The sequence below is a fragment of the Oncorhynchus mykiss genome, chromosome 12 (assembly GCF_013265735.2).
Source record: "Oncorhynchus mykiss isolate Arlee chromosome 12, USDA_OmykA_1.1, whole genome shotgun sequence".
Taxonomy (NCBI): Eukaryota; Metazoa; Chordata; class Actinopteri; order Salmoniformes; family Salmonidae; genus Oncorhynchus; species Oncorhynchus mykiss.
The window spans coordinates 87,130,363-87,141,015 of NC_048576.1; the positions used below are offsets into that span (position 1 = coordinate 87,130,363).

General features: G+C 46.7%; 1 protein-coding gene across 2 annotated transcripts in view; it reads left to right on the top strand.

Moving 5' to 3' along the window:
* srebf1 (sterol regulatory element binding transcription factor 1) overlaps window positions 1-10,653 on the top strand; it is a 34,321-nt gene that overhangs the window by 17,170 nt on the left and 6,498 nt on the right. For both annotated transcript variants that reach the window (XM_036938994.1, XM_036938995.1), the window contains exons 10-14: window positions 281-539; window positions 2,860-3,026; window positions 3,193-3,361; window positions 3,688-3,796; window positions 6,069-6,178. In XM_036938994.1, the coding sequence (XP_036794889.1) occupies window positions 281-539; window positions 2,860-3,026; window positions 3,193-3,361; window positions 3,688-3,796; window positions 6,069-6,178 (814 nt within the window). The remainder of the gene's footprint in view (window positions 1-280; window positions 540-2,859; window positions 3,027-3,192; window positions 3,362-3,687; window positions 3,797-6,068; window positions 6,179-10,653) is intronic.

A 10,653-nucleotide genomic window follows, 5' to 3' on the forward strand; every position in this document is an offset into this window, starting at 1 on the left:
GGAAGAACCACTCTATAATGTAGATAGAAACGGGGCAATCCAAGAGGTTGCTATAAAATGAATGTCAAAACAGTTTTCTTTGCCCTATGTCATTATAAATGACACAGAATGAATCATTATATTGTTCTCTACAATATCATAACCTTAATAAACTTGTACTTTACACGGTTGACAAATGTAACGTTCATTTGCTGTGAGCATTTAGACTACACCGCTGTAGGATGTATCTCTTTCAAATTTGGTGTTGGTTACTTACCCTCCTCTCTCCCTCCCCCAATAGGGAGACTTTGCCCAGGCCAGTCAGAACCTATGGACCTGCCTCAAGGCCCTGGGTCGCCCCTTACCCACCTCTCAGTTGGACCTGGCCTGTGCCGCCCTGTGGGCCCTGCTCCGCCTCTGCCTCCAGCGACTAGGGGTGGGTCGCTGGTTGGCTGCCAGGGCTGGGGGGCTCCGCGCCAGGGGGCTCCGGGAGGATGCTCGCATGAGCAGCCGCGACGCTGCCCTGGTCTACCACCGCCTGCACCAGCTGCACATGACCGGTAGGTGGAAATTGGAAACGGGACTTGACCTGTGGCTCAAATGCTAAGGGTAAGGCTAACCTTGTCTACCTTGTCAATGTTACCAGCTAGTTGATTGATATGATTTAAGTGTCATACACCTACCGGTACCCAGCCCACATGGGCTTACAAGACACTACAGAACAAAATAACATTTTACAAATTATATGCATACAGTGATCATTGCCGGTACAGCTACCATCTAGCCGCGCTACACAACCGGCTACCATCTAGCCGCGCTACACAACCGGCTACCATCTAGCCGCGCTACACAACCGGCTACCATCTAGCCGCGCTACCCAACCGGCTACCATCTAGCCGCGCTACCCAACCGGCTACCATCTAGCCGCGCTACACAACCGGCTACCATCTAGCCGCGCTACACAACCGGCTACCATCTAGCCGCGCTACACAACCGGCTACCATCTAGCCGCGCTACACAACCGGCTACCATCTAGCCGCCCTACACAACCGGCTACCATCTAGCCGCCCTACACAACCGGCTACCATCTAGCCGCGCTACACAACCGGCTACCATCTAGCCGCGCTACACAACCGGCTACCATCTAGCCGCGCTACACAACCGGCTACCATCTAGCCGCGCTACACAACCGGCTACCATCTAGCCGCGCTACACAACCGGCTACCATCTAGCCGCGCTACACAACCGGCTACCTTCTAGCCGCGCTACCCAACCGGCTACCATCTAGCCGCGCTACCCAACCGGCTACCATCTAGCCGCGCTACCCAACCGGCTACCATCTAGCCGCGCTACCCAACCGGCTACCATCTAGCCGCGCTACCCAACCGGCTACCATCTAGCCGCGCTACACAACCGGCTACCATCTAGCCGCCCTACACAACCGGCTACCATCTAGCCGCCCTACACAACCGGCTACCATCTAGCCGCGCTACACAACCGGCTACCATCTAGCCGCGCTACCCAACCGGCTACCATCTAGCCGCGCTACCCAACCGGCTACCATCTAGCCGCGCTACCCAACCGGCTACCATCTAGCCGCCCTACACAACCGGCTACCATCTAGCCGCCCTACACAACCGGCTACCATCTAGCCGCGCTACACAACCGGCTACCATCTAGCCGCCCTACACAACCGGCTACCATCTAGCCGCCCTACACAACCGGCTACCATCTAGCAGCACTACACCAACAATACATTTCTCCTCCAGGCATTATGAACAAACTGAGCAATCTGAAACATGCCCTGTCTGAAACATGCCCTGTCTGAAACATGCCCTGTCTGAAACAGAATTTAAGCCTTCGCTCGTCCCGTTGTCACCAACATGTCCCTGCTCGTCCCGTTGTCACCAACATGTCCCTGCTCGTCCCGTTGTCACCAACATGTCCCTGCTCGTCCCGTTATCACCAACATGTCCCTGCTCGTCCCGTTGTCACCAACATGTCCCTGCTCGTCCCGTTGTCACCAACATGTCCCTGCTCGTCCCGTTATCACCAATATGTCCCTGCTCGTCCCATAACCAGAATACCTCAGGGTTGTCACCAACATGTCCCTGCTCGTCCCGTTGTCACCAACATGTCCCTGCTCGTCCCGTTGTCACCAACATGTCCCTGCTCGTCCCGTTGTCACCAACATGTCCCTGCTCGTCCCGTTATCACCAACGTGTCCCTGCTCTTCTCGTAACCAGAATACCTCAGGGTTGTCACCGTGTCCCTGCTCGTCTCGTAACCAGAATACCTCAGGGTTGTCACCAACATGTCCCTGCTCGTCCCGTTATCACCAACATGTCCCTGCTCGTCCCATAACCAGAATACCTCAGGGTTGTCACCAACATGTCCCTGCTCGTCCCGTTGTCACCAACATGTCCCTGCTCGTCCCGTTGTCACCAACATGTCCCTGCTCGTCCCGTTGTCACCAACATGTCCCTGCTCGTCTCGTAACCAGAATACCTCAGGGTTGTCACCGTGTCCCTGCTCGTCTCGTAACCAGAATACCTCAGGGCTGTCACCAACGTGTCCCTGCTCGTCTCGTAACCAGAATACCTCAGGGTTGTCACCAACGTGTCTCAGATCCTCATACAGAGGGAAATAAAACAAACACTAAATGGATTCAGATTTCCCCAAGATCACACAGTAGGTACATTCTCTCCTCTGTAGTACTACTGTCCAATACAGAGTTATCCACTAGCTCCCTACTCCTACACACTTTATGTAGACCTGAGAGGAATGCATGCGTGTTTTCAGGAGTCTTTGTCTGAAAATCCTGTGTGTTTTCTGTGTTTGTTCAGCCAAGCTGTCTATAATCAACGGGTGTGTGTGCAGGCAAGCTGGGCGGTAGCCACCTGTCTGCGGTTCACATGGCTCTGAGTGCTGTAAACCTGGCCGAGTGTTCAGGCTCCTGTCTCCCCGTGGCCACGCTAGGAGAGATCTACGTCTCTGCAGCTCTACGAGTCAAAGCCAGTCTACCCAGACTCCTTCACTTCTCCTCCGTGAGTAACTGAGTTAGGTTACCAAGTGGTGTGGGTGTTTGTGAGAGAGGGGCTATAATTGTTGGCTATAATGTGTGGTTTGTTGCTCAGTGTATTGTGTGTGTCTGTCTCGGTGTCTCTACCTTGTTACTCACTCCTGTATCTACATGTCTCTCTCCATTCCCAGCGTGTGTTCCTGAGCAGTGCCCGCCAGGCGTGTCTCTCCTCCAGTGGCAGTGTCCCCCCGGCCATGCAGTGGCTCTGTCACCCTCTGGGCCACCGCTTCTTTGTGGACGGGGACTGGGCCGTCCGCAGCACCCCCAAAGATAGCATCTACAGCCAGGCAGGGAACACAGGTCAGTACTGTAGACACACCTGCTGCACTGTCGGAGCTAGAAGCACAAGCATTTCACTACACCCGCAACAACATCTGCTAAACACGTGTATGTGACCAATAGCACCTTATTCCCTGGTATATAGTGTACAACTATTGACAAGAGCCCCTCAGAAGAATGAGCGTTGAGAGGCTCTACAGGTGGGCAGCTTGTGTCTTTATGAAAGGAAACACCTGTCATGGAAACTGGTTATGATGAAAGCAATATGGGCAACAAGTTTTCATTGTCTAAATTGGTTGCCATGACTATGCTAACCCTAATTCTTCTCTCTCTCTCTGTCTCCGTAGTGGACCCTCTGGCCCAGGTGACCCAGGCCTTTAGGGAACACCTTTTGGAGAAGGCTCTATACTGTGTGGCCCAGCCCCAGGGGGAGAAGACCCCCAGTGATGGAGAAGGGTAGGTGCAACACACAGCCAAATAGTGTTCTCAGGTTATCTGCAGAAGTCTTAAAAGTTGACTTTATCAATCCCACAGAATTTTAGCCAGTGGTGGCTAAAGTTAGCTGATGTTTCTAGTGGCTGTAAAAAAAAACATTTTAAAAAGGCCCATAGTCTACTTTCAGGGCGTGGAGAACCATCTAACATTGAGTTGTAAAATACAGAATGTTTACTTATGAATATTTTAGGCCTTATTTTGTCTTAAATTGTCTACAATCCCTTTTTGAACAAGCCTTTTACGTCTTTTAAATACTTTTAACTAACTACAGTTGAAGTCGAAAGTTTACATACACCTTAGACAAATACATTTAAACTCAGTTTTTCACAATTCCTGACATTTAATCCTAGTAAAAATTTCCTGCCTTAGGTCAGTTAGGATCACCACTTTATTTTAAGAATGTGAAATGTCAGAATAATAGTAGAGTGATTTATTTCAGCTTTTATTTCTTTCATCACATTCCCAGTGGGTCAGAAGTTTACATACACTCAATTAGTATTTGGTAGCATTGCCTTTAAATGGTTTAACTTGTGTCAAACGTTTCAGGTAGCCTTCCACAAACTTCCCACAATAACTTGGGTGAATTTTGGCCCATTCCTTCTGACAGAGCTGGTGTAACTGAGTCATTTATTTATTTATTTTTTACCTTTTATTTAATTAGGCAAGTCAGTTAAGAACAAATTCTGATTTTCAATGACTGCCTAGGAACAGTGGGTAAACTGCCTTGTTCAGGGGCAGAAAGACAGAATTGTTTTACCTTGTCAGCTCAGCGATTCAATAGTGCAACCTTTCGGTTAATAGACGAACGCTCTAACCACTAGGCTACCTGCCGCGGTTTGTAGGCCTCCTTGCTCGCACACGCTTTTTCAGTTCTGTCCTCAAATGTTCTATAGGATGGGGTCAGGGCTTTGTGATGGCCACTCCAATACCTTGACTTTGTTGTCCTAAGGCCATTTTGCCACAACTTTGGAAGTATGCTTGGGGTCATTGTCCATTTGGAATAGCCATTTGCAATCACGCTTTAACTTCCTGACTGATGTCTTGAGTTGTTGCTTCAATATATCCACATAATATTCCTCCTCATGATGCCATCTATTTTATGAAGTACACCAGTCCCTCCTGCAGCAAAGCACCCCACAACATGATGCTGCCACCCCCGTGCTTCACGGTTGGGATGGTGTTCTTCGGCTTGCAAGCCTCCCCCTTTTTCCTCCAAACATAACGATGGTCATTATTGGCAAACAGTTCTATTTTTTTTCATCAGACCAGAGGACATTTCTCCAAAAAGTACGATCTTTGTTCCCATGCTCATTTGCAAACCGTAGTCTGGATGATTTTTTATGGCGGTTTTGGAGCAGTGGCTTCCTCCTTGCTGAGCGGCCTTTCAGGTTATGTCGATATAGGACTTGTTTTTCCTGTATCTATACGGATATAGACACTTTTGTACCTGTTTCCTCCAGCATCTTCACAAGGTCCTTTGCTGTTGTTCTGGGATTGATTTGCACTTTTCACACCAAAGTACATTCATCTCTAGGAGACAGAACGCGTCTCCTTCCTGAGTGGTATAACGGTTGCGTGGTCCCATGGTGTTTATACTTGCATACTATTGTTTGTACAGATGAACATGGTACCTTCAGGTGTTTGGAAATTGCTCCCAAGGATGATCCAGACTTGTGGAGGTCTATAATTCTTTTCTGAGGCTGATTTCTTTTGATTTTCCCATGATATCAAGCAGTGGCACTGAGTTTGAAGGTAGGCCTTGAAATACATCCACAGGTACACCTCCAATTGACTCAAATGATGTCAATTAGCCTATCCGAAGCTTCTAAAGCCATGACAATTTTCTAAGCTGTTTAAAGGCACAGTGAACTTAGTGTATGTGAACTTCTGACCCACTGGAATTGTGATACAGTGAATTTTAAGTGAACTAATCTGTCTGTAAACAATTGTTGGAAAACTTACTTGTGTCATGCAAAAAGTAGATGTCCTAACCGACTTTCCAAAACTATAGTTTGTTAACAAGAAATTTGTGGAGTGGTTGAAAAACGAGTTTTAATGACTCCAATCTAAGTGTATGTAAACTTCCGACTTCAACTGTAAGCTGTGTGTGTTCTCTCAAGGACAACTAATAGTCTTTTAAATACTTATAACTCAGCTGTGTGTGCATTCCTCAGGGAGAACTAATAGTCTTTTAAGTACTTTTAACTAACTAAACTGTGTGTGTATTCCCCAGGGAGTATGCGGATGCTCTGGAGTACCTTCAGCTGTTGACTAGTGCATCAGACGCCGCCGGAGCCAACACCCAGTCCTTCGCCATCGGATCCAACATGGCCACCGTCACTGGTATGACTCCTGGCCTTATATTTATGTGTCTATATGCTGTGGTCCGAGTTTCACCTCTGCAGTTCAGGCAAAATACTGGGTGTCTCTCATTTAGGGTGTACTTGACAGTGTATCTGTAGTCTAAAGTGGCTTCCTCTTCTTATCTCCTTTCCTTCAGTCACACTGATCTTCAGTAACATGTCTCTATCTTCTGACATTGCTTCCACTGATCCCTGTGTTGTCAGATCAGTGCAATCAAAGACAAGGAGAGGAAGCCACTCTAGACTGTTGAGATGCCCCCTCAGATAGCCTCGCTCCTTTCAGCACCTCTCTCTCTCTCGCTCATTTTCTCTGAGAGGAGATGGGAGGTTAAAAGGCATGGTCCTCTGCATCGCTCCATCTACCAGTCCTGTCAAGCCTCTAATCATCTTGGAGAAGTAGCTAGAGAAGGAAGAGCGTTTGAAAGGAGACTTTTCTTGGCATGGTGTTAGATTGCCCAGTCAGCATAGCTGTCTCTTTGTGTGAGTGTGCGTTTGATTGGATGTGATATATTAGGATCTCCATTAGCCGACGCCAATGGGAGCTATTCTTACTGGGGTACGACACATAACCAAAAATACTTTACAGACAAAATACTTTACATTTTAAAGTGTGTGTGTGTGTGTGTACGCGCATCTGTCAGTTACACATACGTCAGTACATACACACAACAAGTAGGTCACATGGGGGAGAGGCGTTTTTTATTATTATTTGTAAGAATGTATTTCACCTTTTTATTTAACCAGGTAGACCAGTTGAGAACAAGTTCTCATTTACAACTGTGACCTGGCCAAGATAAAGCAAAACAGTGCGACACAAACAACAACACATAGTTACACATGTAATTAACAAGCGTACAGTCAATAACACAATAGAAAAAAAAGGGAAAAAAATAGTCTATATACACTGTGTGCAAATGGCGTGGGGAGGTAGGAGATGTTGGCTTTGGGGATGACCAGTGAGAGGTACCTGCTGAAGCGCGTGCTCCGGGTGGGTGTTGTTATCGTGACCAGTGAGCTGAGATAAGGCGGAGCTTTACCTAGCATAGAATTTTATAGATGACCTGGAGCCAGTAGGTCTGGCGATGAATATGTAGCGAGGGCCAGCCGACTAGAGCATACAGGTTGCAGTGGTGGGTGGTATAAGGGGCTTATAATAGACTGCATCCAGTTTGCTGAGTAGAGTATTGTAAGCTATTTGTTGTGCCGTGAGGTGTTGCTTTATTTGTTTTTTTGAAACCAGGTTTGCTGTTCCATGCACTGTATAATACTGTATAGGAGATGGAAGGGAGGTCCATGCACTGTATAATACTGTATATGAGATGGAAGGGAGTTCCATGCACTGTATAATACTGTATATGAGATGGAAGGGAGGTCCATGCACTGTATAATACTGTATATGAGATGGAAGGGAGTTCCATGCACTCATGGCTCTGTATAATACTGTATATGAGATGGAAGGGAGCTCCATGCACTCATGGCTCTGTATAATACTGTACGTTTCCTAGAATTTGTTCTGGACCTGGAGACTGTTAAAATACCCCTGGTGTCATGTCTGGTGGGGTAAGTGTGTGTGTCTGTCAGTGCTGTGTCTAAGTTGACTATGCAAACAATTTTGAATTTCCAACACATTAATTTTTATTATAAAAACTCTTAGCCAAGAGAGACTGGCATGCATAGTATTTATATCAGCCCTCTGATTACAAGGAAGAGCCAGACGTGCCGTGCTGTTCTGGTCCAGCTGCAGCTTAACTAGGTCTTTCCTGCAGCACTTGACCATATGACTGGACAATAATCAAGATAAGCTCTAACTAGAGCCTGAAAGACTTGCTCTGTGGAGTGTGGTGTCAAAAAAGCAGAGCATCTCTTTATTACGGACTGACGTCTCCCCAGCTTTACAACCATTGAATCTATATGTTTTGAACCTGATAGTTTACAATCTAAGGTAACACCAAGTAATTTAGTCTCCTCAACTTGTTCAATAGCCACAACGTTCATTACCAGATTCAGTTGAGGTCTATGATTTGTACCAAATACAATGCTCTTAGTTTAAGAAACCACTTTATTATTGGCCACCCATTCCAGAATGTACTGCTACTCTGTTAAGGGTTTCAGTGACTTCATTAGCTGTGGTTGCTGATGTGTATATGGTTGAATCATCAGCATACATGGACACACATGCTTTGTTTAATGCCAGTGGCAGGTCATTGGTAAAAATAGAAAAGAGTAGAGGGCCTAGAGAGCTGCCCTGCGGTACACCACACTTTACATGTTTTACATTCGAGAAGCTTCCATTAAAGAAAACCCTGATATGGCAGAGGGTGAAAAGCCATAACGCATACATTTTCTCAACAGGTTATGGTTAATAATATCAAAGGCTGCACTGAAATTTAACAGTAAAGCTCCCACAATCTTCTTCTTATATATTTATTTTGTGCCAGTCATTTGTGCCAGTGGAGTACATGTTGAGTGCCATTCTCTATAAGCATGCTGAAAGTCTGTTGTTAATTTGTTTATTTGGTCAAACACTATTCTTTGCAACAGTTTGCTAAGTGCTGGCAGCAAGCTGATAGGTCTGCTGTTAGAACCAGTAAAGGCCGCTTTACCACTCTTGGGTAGCAGAATGACTTTGTCTTCCCTCCAGGCCTGAGGACAAAGACTTTCCTCTGGGCTCAGATTAAAGATATGACAGATAGGAGTGGCTATACAGTCAGCTACCATCCTCAGTAGCTTTCCATTTGTATTTTTTATTTAACCCTTATTTAACTAGGCAAGTCAGTTAAGAACAAATTCTCATTTACAATGACAGCCTACCATCTAAGTTGTCAATGCCAAGAGGTTTGACATTGTTGATCGATGACAATAATTTTTCCACCTCTCCCACACTAACTTTACAAAATTCAAACTTACAATGATTTTCTTTCAGTATTGTTTTTTTTATGCATGTGTACGATGGCTCACTGTTCGTTGTTGGCATTTCCTGCCTGAGTTTGCCCACTTTGCCAATGAAGTAATCATTGAAATAATTGGCAACATCAAATGGTTTTGTGATGAATAAGCCATCTGATTTGATGAAAGCTGTGTTGGCCCAATGTTAAGCAAAGGAGTTCTTCTCCCTTGGAGAGATGTGGCTATCAGTATAGCTGCAGTATTAATCAAATCAAATCAAATTGATTTATATAGCCCTTTGTACATCAGCTGATATCTCAAAGTGCTGTACAGAAACCCAGCCTAAAACCCCAAACAGCAAGCAATGCAGGTGTAGAAGCACGGTGGCTAGGAAAAACTCCCTAGAAAGGCCAAAACCTAGGAAGAAACCTAGAGAGGAACCAGGCTATGTGGGGTGGCCAGTCCTCTTCTGGCTGTGCCGGGTGGAGATTATAACAGAACATGGCCAAGATGTTCAAATGTTCATAAATGACCAGCATGGTCGAATAATAATAAGGCAGAACAGTTGAAACTGGAGCAGCAGCACGGTCAGGTGGACAGGGGACAGCAAGGAGTCATCATGTTAGGTAGTCCTGGGGCATGGTCCTAGGGCTCAGGTCAGTGGAAACTGGAGCAGCAGCACGGCCAGGTGGACTGGGGACAGCAAGGAGTCATCATGTCAGGTAGTCCTGGGGCATGGTCCTAGGGCTCAGGTCCTCCGAGAGAGAGAAAGAAAGAGAGAAGGAGAGAATTAGAGAACGCACACTTAGATTCACACAGGACACCGAATAGGACAGGAGAAGTACTCCAGCTATAACAAACTGACCCTAGCCCCCCGACACATAAACTACTGCAGCATAAATACTGGAGGCTGAGACAGGAGGGGTCAGGAGACACTGTGGCCCCATCCGAGGACACCCCCGGACAGGGTCAAACAAGAGGGATATAACCCCACCCACTTTGCCAAAGCACAGCCCCCACACCACTAGAGGGATATCTTCAATTGCCAAAGCACAGCCCCCACACCACTAGAGGGATATCTTCAACCACCAACTTACCATCCTGAGACAAGGCTGAGTATAGCCCACAAAGATCTCCGCCATGGCACAACCCAAGGGGGAGGTGCCAACCCAGACAGGATGACCACATCAGTGAATCAACCAACTCAGCTTCCCACTCCTGGGCCAGACTACGCTCAATCATATGACCCACTGAAGAGATGAGTCTTCAGTAAAGACTTAAAGGTTGAGACCGAGTTTGCGTCTCTGACATGGGTAGGCAGACCGTTCCATAAAAATTGAACTCTATAGGAGAAAGCCCTGCCTCCAGCTGTTTGCTTAGAAATTCTAGGGACAATTAGGAGGCCTGCGTCTTGTGACCGTAGCGTACGTGTAGGTATGTACGGCAGGACCAAATCAGAGAGATAGGTAGGAGCAAGCCCATGTAATGCTTTGTAGGTTAGCAGTAAAACCTTGAAATCAGCCCTTGCTTTGACAGGAAGCCAGTGTAGGGAGGCTAGCACTGGAGTAA